At 53.3% G+C, this 18,838-nt stretch overlaps 1 protein-coding gene across 1 annotated transcript in view; it reads right to left on the reverse strand.

Annotated features, from left to right (window-relative positions):
* Nucleotides 1-535: 535 nt before the first annotated feature.
* Nucleotides 536-18,838, reverse strand: part of ANKMY1 (ankyrin repeat and MYND domain containing 1) — a gene marked incomplete at its 3' end in the record, with an annotated part of 45,292 nt that continues 26,989 nt past the window's right edge. The window contains exons 13-18 of the mRNA XM_079783138.1: nt 18,215-18,346; nt 11,631-11,744; nt 11,134-11,299; nt 8,402-8,480; nt 7,612-7,772; nt 536-654 (exon numbers count right to left, since the gene is read on the reverse strand). Coding sequence (XP_079639264.1) covers nt 536-654; nt 7,612-7,772; nt 8,402-8,480; nt 11,134-11,299; nt 11,631-11,744; nt 18,215-18,346 — 771 coding nt within the window. The remainder of the gene's footprint in view (nt 655-7,611; nt 7,773-8,401; nt 8,481-11,133; nt 11,300-11,630; nt 11,745-18,214; nt 18,347-18,838) is intronic.

An 18,838-nucleotide genomic window follows, 5' to 3' on the forward strand; every position in this document is an offset into this window, starting at 1 on the left:
CCAGAGTGGAACCACTGCCCCAGCCACCATGCCTCTGCAAGCCGAGACCTGCATGGTCCTTGGGGTGAAGCTACCAGCCCTGTCCTCTCCCCTTCCCCCTGCCCAGGTGCCACTGTGTGCAAGGCCCGGCTCCTCATCTAGAGACTGGAAGCCAACAGACATGAGCTGCTGCTGGGTCCCTTTATTTGGGCATCACAGCCCACACCAGCAGCCTGGCAGACATTCAGCAAAGCCTCTCTTCCCCGAAGCCTGGAGCGCTGAGGGCTCAGTGCAGCCAGCCCAGACTCCCCGAGTGTGAGGGGCAGGGCCCCCCAGCACAGTGGACAGCACGCCCTGGAGGGAAGAATGAGGCTCCGCAGAGGGGCTCCCCTGGTGCTGCAGCCCTGACAGCCTGGGTGCAGTGGGGCTGGGGGTACCTGTAGAGCAGTGGCTGCCTGCTCCCCTGGCCTCCACGAGCCCAGGGTGCCTGGTGCCCAGCTCCCCCTTCCTGGGCACTAGGGCCCACTCAGCCTCAGGGCAGGTGAGCAGCCATGGTTCATTCCTGATTGTAGCTGGTATACACTTGCTTCAACTGGCACTGCGACCCCTTGGTCTCTGGGCACTTGTTCGTGGGCTTCTTGAACTTCTTCCTGATCTCCGACAAATACTTTCTTCCTGTCGAAAGGAAGGACACAGGTGAGGTGGGCATTCGGCACAGGACAACCCGCTGGGCCGCGTCAGGAGTCTTAGTCCTGCCCACCATGGGCCAGGCCCCAGACCATCACTGGGCTCCCAAGCCTGGCCCGCCCGCCATCCCATCATTCCTCGAGGGAATCTGGAAAGCCACAGACATCCTGATGACCCACACTGATGGGCAGACAGCCACAGACAGCAAGTGTGCACTCAACACACCTGTGTGCACACACACGTGCAAACACACAGGAACGCACGCTCTCCTCCCCTCCAGGTGACAACATTCCTCTGTCCAGAAATGTTTACAGTCAAAGCACTAGCACTGGTCCAGGATGGAGAGCTGATTCCCCCAACCCTCCTTCCATAGTGAGTAATAAGAGGGCAAGAACAGGGTCTGTCTTCCTGCTGGAAACCAAAGACAGATGGCAAATTGCATGTCAAGGCTGCCAGAGATGGGAACAGGGTCTAGGGAGGTGACAGGCACTGGAGGGTGCGGTCCCGGGAGACCAGCTGGCCCTCCAGCACTCCCGGACTCTGCACATATGAGACCTTTCCCACACAGGACCCCACGCCAAAGTGAAAACCTCAAAGAATCTAAACACTTCCACCTCCTTTGTGTGGCCTGAAACTATGAACTGGGACTTTCCTGGTTTCCAGCATAAACCCATTTCCATACCCAACCTGGGGAAGCAGAGAAACAAGCCAGCAAGGTCTCAAAATACGCAATGACCAGGAACCGGACCGGCGATCCAGTGTGAGAACAAGAAACCGGAGAAAACACAAGGGGAGTCTAGTTTGAGAGGTCACAGCACAGAGCAGAGGCCAGTCCCGGGGCCTGAGAGGTGAGGGCAGCTGAGTGTTGTGTGGTCTCAGGCAGGGAAATGGAGAGATGGAAACTGTCAGGTGAGAACAAGTCTATTTTTTAAACAAAAACAAAGAAAGAGATTGGACGCAGCATCAAGTGCAGCTGAGGCTTAGACCCCCTGCAGAAGGTGGGTGACCCCGGAGGTGGGCCGGCAGGAGCTGTAAGAACCTGGAGGTGGGACTAAGGTGCCCCCATGGAGAGGAGAGCCTGGAGCCTCATCCACAGGGTGGCAGCTGGACCCACCCCAGGCAACAGACGCTGTCTGACATTCTGGAAACTGCGGTGTCTCCAGGGCCAGAGGGGTGGGGAGAAGAGGCCACTCACAAACGGGGCCCAGCCACTGGCAATCCCCATGGAAAAGAAGAAAACGGGTCCCTGCTGCATGCTACAATCAAAAAAACATGTTTTGAATGAAAGAAGGACTGAAACATGGAAATTCACGCTTCAAAACCTGGAGAAGACATAGAACACATGACAGGGGGAGGGGGAGCTACTTCCCCAGGACACAGAGCCATGGGCCGCAGGACACGATGGGCCACCACAGCGCCTTGTTATTCAAGCCGGAGAAAGACCATGAACAAGAACACAAACCACACATGAAACTAAGCCAGGACCTCGGTCGTGGGGGTGGAGGGCAGCGCCTGGCTCACCGTCAGTCTACACCCACGGCCAGAGGAAGCGCAGCAGGACGGAGGGAGGGAGGGCAGGTGCCCGGCTCCCTAGGCTCCCAGGGTGAGCAGGTGGGCTCTGCTCTGGAAGGAAACCCTCAGCTCCTGCCCTATGGTTTCTCTATGCTTCCTGGCACCCGACTGGCCACACTCACTGCCCATCTCTCCAGGGAGCACAGCACGCTGGCTTCTGGGTGGAATCCTGATGCTGGCAAATTCCAGGCCATTATTGACATCACCAACATTCCAGCCCAACACCAACACCCTCTCTGGTCCCCAGGGCTCCCCCTCAGCTGACCCTCTTCCTCCACTCCCATCTTCCTGGCCCTCTCCTCCCCTGACCTTACCTGGTCACCCCTCTGGCATGGGACTCAGGGAGTGGTGTCCTCCAGACTGGTCCCTCCATCTCCCACCCCACCCCACCCCACCTTCCTTCCATCTAACCAGGACCTGCAGCCCCGGCTCCCATGCTTGCTCTGAAATCGCCATCTGTCACCCTGGAACACCCCACATCTCAGTAGTCCTGCCTCCCATCCAGCCCACCTAACTGCTCGCCATGTGGACCTCGTGGGGCTGGGCCAGGTGGTACAGAGCTTGGCACAAAGTAGGGTCACGATGTGCCCTCCCCAGACACCACAGCAACTGCCAAGGATGTGGAGAGAAGTGGCCAGTTCCCATACCTTCCGAAGATAGAGGCAACCTAATTTCCTGAGGAGCAGGAAGTTCGGAGGAGAGAGGTGGTGAGGATGGCAGGGGTGGGCAGTCAGCCTTCCAAGGACACGAGGCTGCGGGCTAGATGGGTGTGGGTGCACCACCCTGTCGCCATAGCGGACAGATCATGGGACAAAATGTAGTCCAAAAGGAAGTTAAAGATTTACGTCGAATGACTGACTTTTACCGGAACGATCCAGAAGACAGAGTGCCTTGTGTCTTTTGAGAAGGGGGTGGCTGAGAGCATTCCCGAAAAGTCACAAGGCGGCCTGCAGCTGCCACTGTCACCTAACACCACTCAGCACCAGCCAGTGTGCCGTGGAGGGATAAGGAAAGAGCCACGGACGCCGGAAAGGCACGGCAGGGACACCGCGTCCGCAGAGCCTGGAGCCGACCTCCCAGCACGCAGGACTAGGATGCATCACGGCCACCAGATGTCACTCAGTGTGGGTAGGAGACACATGACATGAGGTGAACCTGGGGACTCCTAACTGGGTCGCCCCATCCATGGGCGCTCAGGACCCTCTCTGCACCGGCCGTGAGCACAGTCCCGCCCTATGGGGCTGGCAGACAGCACTCATCCCCCACAAACAGCAGTCTCCCCTGTAGAGTGAGGTCCTACAGGGGACCTGTCACACTGTCCTTTACCCTATTCTGGGTGCCCAGAGCATGCAGGTCCGAGGGCAGTGCTCACCACACAAGTATGCCCAGAGGAGAGAGGACGTGGCAGCCTCCATCTGGGCGCAGGAGAGGGAGCGCTCCAGGTAGATGGGGGCACAGTCAGGCACAAGGGGCATCGAGTGACTAGTAGGGGAGGCCAGAGGGGAGCAGCAAGGACTTTGATGGACATCCTGCACTTGGACACAGGCGCCGTGCACTGGCCTCTGTGGCACTGGAGCAGGGGCTCGGGGTGGCGGCGGCAGGAGGTTTTGGAAGCGGCCAGATTGCGAAGAGCTGAGCAGATTTCCCGAAGGACTGGATGTGAGGTGAGAAGGCACGAGCAGTAGATGGCAATCCTAAATGAGGTTAAACCCGTGGTCGGCAAACTGTGGCTCGCGAGCCACATGCGGCTCTTTGGCCCCTTGAGGGTGGCTCTTCCACAAAATACCACGGCCTGGGCGAGTCTATTTTGAAGAAGTGGCGTTAGAAGAAGTTTAAGTTTAAAAAATTTGGCTCTCAAAAGAAATTTCAATTGTCGTACTGTTGATATTTGGCTCTGTTGACTAATGAGTTTGCTGACCACTGGGTTAAACTATCAAACCCCAGCACAACCCCCACCACTTGCCCAGAGCATGTGTCCCCATCCAAACGAAAAAGTGACAAAGTCTAACAAGACATTGTTCATCTGAGGGAGGGTGGATGGCACAAGCACATTTCACAAGGATGAGCCTGTGGAGACGGGTCCCAGGGATGCAGGTTAACCAGCGGAGCACGGCCTGTGGCACCTGGAGCTCCTGTGTAGTGACAGTCACCACCAGTCACTGGGAACGTGCTGGCTGTGGGGGGCGCTCACCTCTCACACAAAAATTCATTCTAGGCTGCTTACAAAACTACAGGTAAAACAAGAACGCTTGAGGCTGTGCACACCCCCTAAGATCTCATCTGGGGTGGCTTCCTCAGTCCCCAGCAAACCAGACCCTGAAGCTCAGGACAGACACAGCACCCACAGAACAGAAAATCCCAGGCAGCAAGTCAAATGGGGAGGGAGAAGGTGTGAGGAGGGTGCTGGGCTCCAGGGAGCTCCTGCAAGTCAGGAAGAGCCACACCTCCAACCGACAGGAATGCGGGGAAACAAATGCCACGTGGCGTGGAGAGGGCGAGGGCGAGGGCGAGGGCGAGGGCGCTAACACTTCCACGAATTCCTCAGGACACGGGAAATGTCATTCCTGAGGAGTGCAGGGCTGACGGGCTCTATCCCTCCCAGAGAGCGCGGGAACCAACTGGGGAGACTCCTGAAATCCGAACACTTAGCCTCTGTGAGTTCCACCAAAGGGAAACCTAGGCCAACGTGTGTGCCGCATGTTGACAAATGAGCAAAATGACAGAAATGTCCATCAACAAGGCACTGGGCGGACATGTGCGAGATGACACAGAGTGGGGAAGGCAGGTCAAGGTCACAAAATTGCCTTTGTTTTCATTAAAAGTGGGGGTGTGAAAAAGCACAGTGTGCACAGGGGTGCTGAGGATGCACACACGTGTGTGTGTGTGTTAATCGGAAAGAACATGCTCAGGATGCTTATCACTGAGTGGAAGGTTAGGGTAGTTTTCACTGTCATCTTGTCTTTTCTAACAATGAGCAAGTATTGCCTTCAGCACAAAAATAAAACTGCACCTGGGGTAAGTTATGTTGTAGAAAAATAATTAATAGCAAAGAAAGATGTTCATGGCTTATTTTAGAACATACAGAGCATGCTTTCACTTTCAAGTGCACATGTGTGGCATGTGGGTGTGCATGTGTATCCTGCACAAGCCTGTGAGAGCATGTGTGCATGCGTCTGTACAGACAGAGGGGTTGGCAGGACACACAGCAGTGTCAGCTACGGTAACTTCCGGGTGTCAGGATAAATGTCATTTATCTTTTCTTCCTTTTGCATGGGGTGGAGCCTGGGATGGAGCAGAGATGTGGTGGGCTCTTGGGAAGCCCCCAAACGTCCCCAGAGCACAGGAGCACCTTCCGTCAGTAAGCTCCTCTCACAAGCACAACGTGAATTCACAAGTGCTCATTAGGAGTGTTTTCCCTGCTGGCAGATGTATTGGGAGCACCCACACCTTCTTGGGGTTCACACCCTACCCCCAGCGCCTCACCAGGAAAGCGCCCCCCAGCCAGGAACCCACTCACCCAAGATCACATTATGGGGTTGTGACTGGGTGCAGCACAGGGTCCTTGTCCCCTCTGCCCAAGAGGCTTCCTCACCCCTTACAGGAACATCGTCCGGAGCCCCCAGCAAACTTCCCGATAAGAGACCAGGAAAACCAGGCAAAACCATGACTGTGGGCAGGACTGCCTGGACCAGCAAGGAGTCAGTCTGGCTGAAGCCCTGCACAGGCTCCTTTGCCCCTTCCCCAACCTGTCCCACCTGCCCCCACCACTCTGCCCTCATTCATTCCCACTGCCCAAGCCCACCACCCACGGCCCACTCTCCTCATGCCGTGATCCTGGCTCATGGTCACCCCATGCCTCGTCCATCTGGGTCATGGTTACATCACATCCACTAGCACTAACACCACCCCCCGAACACACCTGCCACACACTGACAACATCCTGGAGCCTTGGGGAGGAACGGGAGTGACACCCCTCACCCCATCCCTTCTGAGCCTGGGATGGAGAGCAGAGATGCGGGCTCCAGGGAAACCCCCAAATGTCCCCAAAGCACAGGAGCACCTTCTAGTAGTAACCTTTGCTCCAGGTCTGACCCGCATCTGCCCAAAGATGGCCAGGCCCGTGTGGAGATGAGAAGCGAGGATGCCCCTTGGAAGCTCTGGGCTGGCCCGTGTACAGCTGAGCAGCACAAACAGGGTTAAAAACACACCCAGTGGGACCACTTTATTGTGAGGTCAGGAGGGAGTCATTGCCACAGGCCCTCGTGCAGACTGCCTGCTTTAGGCTGGAGGCAGCCCCAGGTGCCCCCAGGTGCCGGTGCCGGCAGGTGAGACTCGCGGCTTTGGCATCCTTTACAGGGATTCTTCCACCCTGTGGTTGTCTTCCTCCAGGTAGGGCACTGGGCAAGGAGCTGGCAGAGAGGAGGTTCATGAGGGGCACCCCCAAGGAGGCGCAGGCGGGCGCAGGAGAGCGGACCCTGATGCACCTCGCCCTCCTGGCCACACCTCCTGGAGGAGAGCTCAGTCTGTGTGCTCTGTGTGCTGGCTCCCCTGCGCAGCCTGGTGCCGAGAGCCCTAGGGTGCGGTGCCAGGCAGTGCCTTGCGCCCTGGTCACGTGTGGGGTACTCGGCTGACGGCGCTTCAAAGGTGGAGCCTTGCCACCCCCTGCCCCTGTCCTGGGGTCCCTGAGCCTAAGGAGCTGTGACCAAGGTCCCAGAGTGAGCCTGTTACTAAAGGCCCCATTTTGCAGAGGGAGACAGGGATGACAGGGAACGTCAGAGCTCAGAGAGGATCGGCTTCTGGGGCACAGTCTAAGGGCAAGGGCCAGTCCGTCCCTCTGTCCGCACCAAGGACTAGTCCTGAGGAAGAGGCCACTCAGCCAAGTCCCAGCCTTGCCCACGAGGCCGCCCTCAGAGCACTACCTGGCGAGGGGTTGCCTCAGGTCACTCCCAGGGAAGGGAGGGTAGGGAGAGGGGGTGTTCCCAGAGCAGACATCTGCTGGCCTCCACACTCCCAGAGACATCTGAGAGGGCAGGCTATGGGGAGCCTTCCTGTAGCAGCCCCAAGGCCAAGTGCCGGTGGTCCAGGGAAGCCCGTGTCCACCAGGGGGCCCAGGTGTCCAGTGGAGCCGCCAGCCGGGCACACCACAGGAGCCATGGGCACATGGGGCATGGCGTCCACTGTAGGTGGGGAAAGGCCAGGTTGGCTCAGTGCCTCCCTGTCCTCACACAAGCCCAACTGGGGACTCTGGAAAGTGGCTTGGATCGCTCAGGTTTCAGGGAAGATGGGGACCCTCACTCGGCCACCCCACGGGTGGGTGCCTGTGCCCTTACAAGCAGCAGGCCCACAAGCATCCCAGCCGGCACCAGGACTTACCGATGGCTGTCAGGGTGCCGCAGTCCCTGCTGTGGAAGTCGGCCCAGGCTTTGGTCTTACAGCTCTTGCTGCAGGTCAGGATCCCGTAGCAGCGGCTGCAGGGCAGGAGGCGCACCCCGATGGAGCGGCCACACTGGTAGCAGAACTTGAAAAAGGGAATCCTGCCAGGGGGCCATGCAGCCGTCGGCCGGTGCCTGCCCCCTATTCCACCGACCCAGCTCCAGGGCCTTCCCCATATCCTCTGCACGGGACAGAGACCTGAAGTCCTGTCCAGGGATGTCCAGCACAAGCCATTCAGAACAGAAAACAAACACCGTGCCCAGATACCACCTGAGGGCTCAGACAGGGCTGGGCAGGAGACTGTGGGACCCTCACGTGGGAGGATTTCTGTGTCATTGTGGAGGAACAGCTCTGAGCAGGCACTCACAGGGCTGTGGGTGAGCAGGGCACACCCTCGAGCTCTGCTTCAGCAGGAAAGGGAGCCCAGGTGGGCAACCACCCCTGTCTGCCATCCATCACCCCACCCATGCACCAGGGTTTACGGGGCAGATGCAGTCCAGGATGCCCACAGGGATAGTAAGGCACGTGGACATACAGAGACTATTCTAGGGGAAGGGGCCCATGGTGGAGGGCTAGGAGGGGTATGCGGCACAGAGTGCACAAGGCAACACACATCTCCCACCCAGCGGCCCCCCAGACATGGAGAGGCTCCTCAAGGGTGTCCTGTGGCCCCCACTGCCACCCCATCCTGGCCCATGCTCATGGCGAGCGGGGCCACGCGGCCACTTACTGCTCCAGCTCCTCCAAGTTCAGGTCCTTGGGAAAGCCGGAGCCCCTTTGCTTCAGCCTGTGGCAGGGGATCAGCTGCGCTGTACCCAGAGAGACCTGCATTAGTCTCCCTGGGCCCTCCCGGTGTGCCGTAGTATCTACAGATAGAGGGAGCACTGGCTGCCTGCCTCAACCACCCTCCTGAAGCCCACCCAGGGACCTCAGGGAGGCAGGACCTCAAGCCTTGACATCCCATGACAGGTCTCAGGAGGCAGAGTGGGACTTGGCCTGAAGGGGTCGGGACGCCCAGGGCCTCTTGCTTGCCTACCCATCTGCAGCCATTTCTCTGTGCCATCGACAAACTCAGTGTCCCCCTCACCACGCCATTAAAAGGCCATGAGGCAGCAACCAGGTTTCTCTGGCCTCACCCAGTGCACAGCTTCCTCTGGAGGGGGGAACCCTGCTCTGCTCTCTGGCCACTGCAGGAGGGTGTATAGTAGGCCAGGGTCTGGAGGGCAGTGAGTCCCCCATAATAACCAGTTTCCACCATGTCCCTGCACCATTCTCTCTTTAAATAGCACCTCATCCCTGCTGGCCTCCACACCCCCAGAAAGGCCGCCTAACCTCTGCTTCCTCACCACCCCTCAGACACAGGAGCCCCACAAGGAAACACGTGCTGGCCATGAGAGCAGGAAGGTGGGAGCCCTCCTTCCTCCCCTTCTGCGCCCACCAGCACTCAAGCCGGGTGGGATGAAGACATGGGCCCAGGAGGCCAGCTGACAGTGCACGCGTTGTCAGGACAATGCTAGGAAGGCCACGTGGCACCAAGGATGCTTCTGGGACAGGTGACAATAAAAAACATACAAGGGGCCTGGTGCCAGAGCTTCACAAATTGCTTCTTTAAGAGGAGACATGGAAATGGGAGGAGGGCATTCTTGAGCATCAGTTGAGATGTAACTCACATGCCACCCAAGTCACCTATAAGGTACACAGTTCAGTGGCTTTTAGTGCCTTCACAGGTGTGCGGCCATCACCACAAATCCATTCTAGAACATCATCATCACTCCCAAACGGACCCAGCCCCTGAAATCGCCATGCCCCTGACTCCCCAGCCTCAGCTCCTGGTGACCCCTATCTACTTGGTCTGTGGCTTTGCCTGTGCCGGACATTTCGTACAACACATGGTCCCGTGACTGGCTTCTCTCACTGAGCATCATGTTTTCAAGGTCCATTCACATGGCGGTGTCAGGGCTTCACTCTTTTTTGTGGGTGAATGATATTCCATATGTGAATCTGCCACGGCTTGTTTATTCATTCATTCATTGATGGATATGCGGGTTGTTCCCATCTGGCTTTTGTGAACTGTGTTGCCATGAACATTCATGTACAGGTGCTGGGGGACACGTTTTCATTTCTTCTGGGCACACGGCTGCGAGTGGATTTGCTGGATGACGTGGTGACTCTGTGGTTAGCATCTGAGGTCTCTCCAGCCCGTCTTCCATTCCCATTCCCACTAGCGGGGCAGGGAGCTCCCCTTTCTCCTCCTCCTCACCTACACTTGTCATGTTTTGATCACAGCATCATACTGAAGTGGCATTGTGTTCATCCCTGATGGCCAATGATGAGCACCTTTTCATGGGCGTGTTGGCCATTTATATCTTTCTTTAGAGAAATCTGTGTAGATGCCGATGTAACCCAGACTGACTCCATCTCTGTGCCTGATTTCTTTTCTGTTCGAGTTGTCGTGCTGTGAACTCTGACCTAACTGCGCTCACCAGCATACCAAGGCCTTATCGTCAAGGATGAGCTGGCTCTATAGGCTGACACAATGTAGCCATGGAGGTTTTTGTTAGTGACGACCAGAACAGCACAGCCCGAGACAAATGTCAAACTATGTGCTGGCATCAAATTTAAGCAACTACGCATCACGGGACCAGGAGGAGGTACGGCTGCGTCTTGTCCCTTTGTCTGGTCAGCTATTAGTACCTTAACCACCCTACAAAACATTTACTGTGACAGCTGTCCAGCAGTGGAGACGAGCTGTGCAGACTGTGGGTCGCCTCCGCTCAGTCCCATCTCTGAAAGTGATTCAACCCCACAACGAACTCTTACATCCCATGGAACGGTTTGCCTCCTTTTTCAGTCTCGGTGGGGTCACGTACCTTCACTCCACCATCAGACAAATTTCTATTCATGTTTTTTGTCCCGTTTTTAATTCAATTACTGCATTGTTGAGTTGTGACAGTTTGTTCTACATACAAGTTCCTTATGAGATGTATGATTGACAAATATGTTCTCCCATAGGTTGTCTTTTCACATTTCCTTTTCAGAGAGTGGAATGGAGGGAGGGAAGGGAAAAGAGAGAGAGAAACATCGATATGAGAGAGACATATCGATTAGTTGCCTCCTGCACGAGCCCAGACCATGAGGCAGGGAGCAAACCTGCAACCCAGGTACATGCCCTTGACAGGGATCGAATCCACAACCCTTGGGTACATGAGCTGATGCTCTAACCACTGAGCCAAGGCCAAATTGAACTAATTTTTATAGGTGATCTGAGGGTCAAATGTCATTCTCTTGTGTTCGGATAACCAGTTGTCCCAGCACCGTTCGTTGAAAAGACTGTTGTCCTCACCCCTTTAAAGCCCTGGCGGCAGCAGGACAGGTCTCTCTCATGTCCCTTCCTGGCCCAGCCCCTCCCATCCCACAATTATCAGGAAAAACACGGCCGCGGCTGCACCCACGGCCACCCACCTCTCTTGCTCAAGTACAGCACCTTTGGGTCCCACTGGCTCTCCTTGGCCAAGACGGCGCAGCGCAGCTGGAAGCCCATGTATTCCAGGAGCCGCTTCCGGGCCACAAACGTCTCCCGCTCTGCCGGCATCAGCGTGTGGAAGGGGCAGTGGGCAATCTTCCGGTCCTGCGGCACAGCGCCAGTCACCGCGGGGCACCAGCTCCCACCCCGGGGAGGGCGGGTCCCACGCCCGGCTCTGGCCTATCACCAGGGGCGGGATACTGGGTGGGAAGCACACATCCTCTGTCGGTGCTCACTGTGAGGACAAACCAGGAGAGCACTCCAAAAGCTAGGCACAGGCAGCCACGCCTGCGAGTGCCCGGGTGCCAGGTCTTCTCTTCCAGAAGGCCAGGGACTCGCTTTGGTAGGAGGCATGCCCTTTGGCCCAGCTTTGCCCAAGAGATGCTAAAGGCCCCAGCTGCACCCCTATCACCGATAGGAAACTCAAAAGCCATACCTGGAAGAATTTGAAATACCCATAGTCGACGACTGTGCCCACGGCCACCTTGTCCCCTTGCGTGAGTGTCACAGGGGCCAGGACGTCGGCCCCATAATTGATGAGCAGGTCAATCTGTGGAGAACAGAGCTGCATCAAATGCGTGTGAACACCCCGGCTGCCAGGATTGTGTGTAGGTGTATAGGAGGTAGATGTGTGCATGTGTGAATGTGTGTATGTGTAGGTGTGTATATGTATGTATGTGTAGACATGGACATGTACAGGTGTGGGTATGTGTTACTTCTCGCACATAGCGCGACAAGGTCTCTGGCTCAAGATTTATCACCAATTCCAACAGGGCTCGCACCCCTATCCTGACCAGGGAGCAGGTGCATTCAATAAGAGGCTTTATGGCTTTATAGTTTTAGCCAGGAAATTTAACCAACCCAGCAGGCTCAGGACATCCCAGCATAAATAGATGAAAACCAGCCCATCACCTGCAGGGTACTCACTGGACTGTGTAGGGTCTACCTGCTGACCATTGCAGGCAGGGCCGGTGTTAGGGGATGCATGGTGGCTCCCTCAGCCAGGGTCCTCACTCTCTCAGCCTGTTTAATATTCATTCTTCACAAACTTGGAAACCCTGGCAACACCCTGAGTGAAGCTTCGTGGGCACAGAACCAGGCATCTGGGGCAAATGCCACCAAACACCAGCAGCCAGTGTGGCCTGACCAGGCCCAACTCATGGGTCTGGAGGGCATGAGTGGAGTTTATACACGGATTCCTTACGGCGATGGTGATGTCACGCCAGGCCTATGGCGAGCAGAGTGGGAGCCAGGTTTCCAAAGCCGTGGGAAGAAGCTGCCCTGATACAACCCCAGGCTCCTCTGCTCTCCTGTCCCATCCCCTTCCTTCCTCTCCCCTCCCCTCCCTCATGCAAAGCATAACAACCTTCCAAACAAGCCTGGTGCACCACAGAGGCTCCAGAGGGTTCAGCATGTTGCACAGAATCACATCCCATAAAGGAACGATGGAGAAAAAGCATTGGATTCTACCGAAAAGTGCTTATCTAAATTCTAGCTAAATCTATAAAGCACTTAGAAGAAAACATAGGACAAAAGCTTCACAAAAATGGACTTGGCAATGATTTCTTGGATATGAAACCAAAGGCACAGGCAACAAAAGGAAAGGTAGACAAACCGGCCCTCATGAAAATTAAAAACTTCTGTGCATAAAGGACACTGCTGCATTGTAAAAAGGTGGCACGTGCATATGAGAAAATATTTTAAGTCAATATGTGAGAAGTGATTAATGTCCAAAATACAGAGAGAACTCTTAAAACTTAACAAAACACAATTTCTAAAATGGGCAAAGAACTTGAATAGACGTTTCTTCTGAGAAGGTATATGAATAGTCAACAAACCCATGAAAAGATGCTCAACGTCATGAATAAAATTAAAATAAAACCCGTAAGATACTGCCTCACACCATCATGATGGTTACTATCCAATAAACTCAGAAAAGAACAAGTGTTGTCGAGGATGTGGAGAAATGGGAGCCCTGTGCACTGTGGGTGGGAATGTAAATTGGTGCAGCTACTGTCGAGGTGGTTCCTCAAAAAATGAAACACAGAATGACCACATGACCCAGCAATCCCACTTCTGGGTAGATACCCAAATTGAAAGCAGAGTCCAGAAGAGAGATTTGTACACCCATGTTCACAGTGACATTATTTAAAATAGCCAAAAGTGGAAGCAACCTAGGTGTGCGTCAATGGACCAATACACAATGTGCTTTATACACACCAGGGAATATTATTCAGCCTCAAAATAAAAACATATCTGACACCTGCTACAACATGGAGGGATCTTGAGGACATGATGCTGCGTGCGATAAGGCAGACATCGAAGAACAAACACTGTGTGATTCCCCTTACATCCCTGGAGGAGTCAGGTTCACCGAGACTGAGAATAGGCGGCGGGGAACAAGGGTCGGGGGAGGGGGGGATAAGTGTTTAATGGGGAACAGAGGGTCAGTTTTGCAAAATGAAAAGAGTTATGGGGATGGATGGTAGTGACGGCTGCACAATAATGTGAATTTGCTTAATGCCACTGAACTTAAACATTGTTAAGATGGAACATTTTTTGTGTCTTTCGCCAACATTTTTAAAAAATGTGTTCACTATAACCTCATTTTGGCAAAAACAAAGAACAAACAAAAAACAAAACAAAAAACTTTCATAAAGATCCCGAGAAACAGTCCTGGCAGCTGCAGATTGGAGGACCGTCCCTTACGTGGTAAAGGAGCAAAGCAGGGTGATCAGGAGTGGACAGAACCAGGCAAGGGTGCCACTGCTCACACCCAACCTGCCGAGGCCACGAGCAAGATAGAGGAGACAGTTTACACACATTGGAAGAGAAGAGAAAAGTGCCATGATTTGCCAGCAATGTACTTCTCTACCTACAAAGTCTGAAAGAATGACTGGAAAACGCTTAAACCAACAGGAATTGAGGTTGGTGGCCGATAGCTGCAAGTCTATTGAACAGATCCCTGATTGTAACCTTGGGAGATGTAAGAAAAAGAATGCATGTGCATACTAAAGAGATAACAAAAACTAGTTTAATTCTGCAGTATTAATATTTTATTTTTATTTATTTATTTATTTACTAGAGGCCCAGTGCATGAAAATTCATGCACTGGAGGGGGGTCCCTCAGCCCGGCCTGCCCCTTCTCACAGCCAGGGAGCCCTCAGGGGCGGGAGTCGACCCAGTGATCAGGGGAAGGCAACGCTCCCATCACACCTCTGCTGCTGCCACTGCCAGCAGCGCAAGCCTCGGCCGGCCCTGGTTACCTGAGCCTCGGGCGGCCCTGGGTGGCTGAGCAGCCGACATCTGAGGCTTGCCTGTGCCTCGGGCTGGCCCTGGGCGGCTGGGGGGCTGAGGGGACTGGAGGACTCCGAAGGCAGGCACGCAGAGTGGCCGGGCTGACCCCAGCCTCGCTGCGCCCCTGTTGCCCCGGCAGGGCTGAGGGGACTGGGCACCACCATCTTATGGCTGTGGGCACTGCCATCTTTGAGGGCAGGGCAGTCAATTAGCATATTCCCTCCTTATTGGCTGTGGGTGCCGACATCTTTGAGGGCGGGGCAGCAATTAGCATATTCCCTCCTTATTGGCTGTGAGCACTGCCATCTTTGTGATGGTGTGAGGGTCAATTAGCATATTCTATCTTTATTAGATAGTATTATTTATCTTCATTGTTGAAAGTATCGCAAATGTCCCCTTTCCCCCCCATTGAAGCACTCCACCCTGCCCCTGCCACCCAAGGCCTACTGCATGATTGCCTGTGTCCATGGGCTATGCATATGCGTATGCATATAAGTTTCTTGGTTAATCTTCCCTCCCCCTCTTCCCTCTGATATTCCTCAGTCTGTTCCATGCTTCCATGTTTCTGGATCTATTTTGTTCATCAGTTTATTTTGTTCATTAGATTCCACATATGAGTGAGATCATGTGATACTTGTCTTTCTCTGACTGGCTTATTTCACTTTGCATAATACTCTCCAGATCGCTCTATGCTGTCTCAAAGGATAAGAGATCCTTCTTTTTTTTTTTTTTTCAGCTGCAGAGTATTCCAAGGTATAAATGTACCACAGCTTTTTTATTCATTTATCTACTGATGGGCACTTGGGCTGTTTCCAGATCTTAGCTATTATAAGTAGTGCTGCTATGAACATAGGGGTATATATATATTTTTTCTGATTGTTGTTTCGGGATTTTTAGGATATATTCCTAGAAGTGGGATCACTGGGTCAAATGGCAGTTCCATATTTAATTTTTTGAGAAAACTGCATAGTGGTAGCACCAGTCTGCATTCCCACCAGCAGTGTACTAGGATTCCCTTTTCTTCACATCGTTATCAGCACTTGTCATTTGCTGATTTGTTGATGATAGCCCTTCTGAGGTGTGAGGTGATATCTCATTATCATTTTAATTTGCATCTCTCTAATGTTAGTGACAGAGCATTTATTCGTGCGTTTCTTGGCCATCTATATGTCCTCTTTGGAGAAGTGTCTATTTAGGTGCTTTGCCCACTTTTTTACTTGAATTTGTCTATCTTTTGTTAAGTTATATGAGTACCTTATATATTTTTGGAAATTAACCCCTTATCAGATGTATCACTGAAAAACATGTTCTCCCATGCAGTGGGCTCTCTTTTCATTTTGGTGATGGTTTCTTTTGCTGTACAAAAGCCTTTTATTTTGATGTAGTCCCATTTGTTTATTTCCTCCTTAGTTTCCTTTGCCCTAAGGGATGTATTGGCAAACATATTGCTATGAGAGATGTCTGAGATTTTGCTGCTTATGGTTTCTTCTAGGATTTTTATGGTTCCACAACTTACAGTTAAGTCTTTTATCCATTTTGAGTTTATTCTTGTGTATGTTGTAAGTTGGTGGTCTAGTTTCTTTCTTTCTTTCTTTATTTTTTTTGCATGTACCTGTCCAATTTTCCCAACACCATTTATTGAAGAGACTGTCTTTACTCCATTGTACCAGAAATCGATGGCATTTTTTTAAAAATATATTTTATTGATTTTTTACAGAGAGGAAGGGAGAGGGATAGAGAGTTAGAAACATCGATGAGAGAGAAACATCGATCAGCTGCCTCCTGCACACCTCCCACTGGGGATGTGCCCGCAACCAAGGTACGTGCCCTTGACCGGGAATCGAACCCGGGACCCCCCAGTCCACAGGCCGATGCTCTATCCACTGAGCCACACCGGCCAGGGCATCGATGGCATTTTTATATGCTCATAATGAACTCTCAGAAAGAGAAACTATAAAAACAATCCAATTTACCATTGCCAAAAAAAAAAAAAATACCTTGGAGTAAACTTAACCAAGGAGGTAAAAGACCTGTACTCGGAAAAACTACAGGACATTGAAAAAAGAAATAGAAGGAGATACAAACAAATGGAAGAATATAACGTGTTCATGGATAGGACAAATTAATATCATTAAAATTTCCATACTACCCAAAGCAATCTATAGATTCAATAGGTCCCTATTAAAATACCAATGGCATATTTCACAGACCTAGAACAAATACTCCAAAAGTTTATATGGAACCAAAAAAGACCCCGAATAGCCGAAGAAATTTTGAGAAAGAACAAAGTAGAAGGGATCACAATACTGGATATCAAATTATACTACAAAGGCATTGTAACCAAAACTGCCTGGTACTGGCACAAGAACAGGCATATAGATCAATGGAACAGAACAGAAAACCCAGAAATCAGCCCAAGCCATTATGCTCAATTAATATTTGACAAAGGAGGCAAGATCATATAATGGAGTAAAGACAGTCTTTGCAGTGTTAATCCTATCTAATAAAAGAGTAATATGCAAATTGACCATCACTCCAACACACAAGATGGCCGCCCCCATGTGGTCAAAGATGGCTGCCCCCATGTGGACACAAGATGGCCCCCACAAGATGGCCAGCAGGGGAGGGCAGTTGGGGGTGACCAGGTCTGCAGGGGAGGGCAGTTGGGGGGGACCAGGCCTGCAGGGGAGGGAAGTTGGGGGCAACCAAGCTGGCAAGGGAGGGCAGTTAGGGGTGACCGGGCCAGCAGGGGAGGGCAGTTAGGGGTGACCAGGCTGGCAGGGGAGGGCAGTTAGGGGCAATCGGGCTGACAGGGGAGCGGTTAGGTGTCAATCAGGCTGGCAGGGGAGTGGTTAGGGGGTGATCAGGCTGGCAGACAGAAGCGGTTAGGGGTAATCAGGCAGGCAGGCAGGCAAGCGATTGGGAGCCAGCAGTCCTGGATTGTGAGAGGGATGTCTGACTGCCCGTTTAGGCCTGATCCCACCTAAATGGGCAGTCGAACATCCCTCGAGGGATCCCAGATTGGAGAGGGTACAGGCTGGGCTGAGGGACACCCCCCTCCCGTGCATGAATTTCGTGCACTGGGCCTCTAGTATTTTTATAAGTGGCTTATGATATACAGTTAATAAAAAACGTTTTAATCATTACAAGTGTTGGAAGTATTTATGAGAATTGGATTTATTACCTGAGTGGGTATATAAGTATATAAGTGGGTGATCAATGTTTTGATCTCAGCGCATCTAGTTTTGTGTCTGTTGGTGAGTGAGCATCAGAGCGTTTGCTTCTTGGTGGGCCGAGTGTGGAGACAGCCCAGCTCCCGATCCCTGCCTAGGATGCAGCTCCCCAATCCCTGCCTAGCACGTCCCTTGATTAGGATCCCTGGTTGATGCCTATTTGACATAGAAAAACCTAGAATCCTGCAACCAGACCAAAACCATGGCCCGTGTCTTTCCTGAGAAAAACCAGGGGACTTTTGTCTGGCCTGTTGAGTGGCTTTGCTTCTGCATATATTTTAGATCTATACATCTTAAAAGGCAAGAATTTCTCACCCGTTTTCAAGTATTTGGAATGCTGAGGCTTGGAGAACACAGAGAAATACCACATGAAACTCTGTCTGCTGGGAATGAGGCCAGACCAAAGGTCCCACAGCCCCCAGGCCCAGGACCCTGGGTCACCCCTTCCCACTTGCCCCTCTCAGCCGGCCCCCCACACCCGCCGCCTCACCAGGCCCAGCCTGCTGTTCACACTCCTCCGGTGCTCGTAGGCGATGTCGCAGGCCACACACAGGGCACTGCCCAAGCCCTTGGTCAGAAGCAGGTTGGGGTCAGCGCCTTGGGACAGCAGCTCCTTCACAATCTGTACACAGACAGCCTGTCAGCGCCACCAGGTCCCTCCCTCCACTGGAGGAAGTCCCTGAACGAGGCCACTGCAGCACTGAGTATAGTGGTGGCTAAGCTGGGGCTCACTGAGGCCTCCCACCCCGGGCATTCTCCATGGCTCCCGCCCACAGGTTCCACTGCTGCCAGCTCCGAGGACCACTGGGGTGGGCACATGGTGGTTCCTTAGGGGGCCAGCCATTCTGCCCAGGTGCGCACCCGGTCCGCACACTGTCCTGTCAGCCCCTCATCCCTGGGAACAGTCTGCCTCTGCCCCGGGGCACCTGGGTCTTTGACCAGACACAAAGTGGGCCACATGTTTCCCACTGTGTCCCCAGCTGCCAGCCCAGGTGCCGCCCGGGAATCCAGAAGTAAGAACAGCTACGGGATGCCAGAGAACTAGTGTTTGTCTCTCTCCAGAGCTTCATCCCTTGGAGCAAGCTCTCTTTGCTACTACGCCTGCCTGTAATAT

This window comes from Cnephaeus nilssonii (assembly GCF_951640355.1).
Source record: "Cnephaeus nilssonii genome assembly, chromosome: 10".
In the NCBI taxonomy this organism is placed as follows: Eukaryota; Metazoa; Chordata; class Mammalia; order Chiroptera; family Vespertilionidae; genus Cnephaeus; species Cnephaeus nilssonii.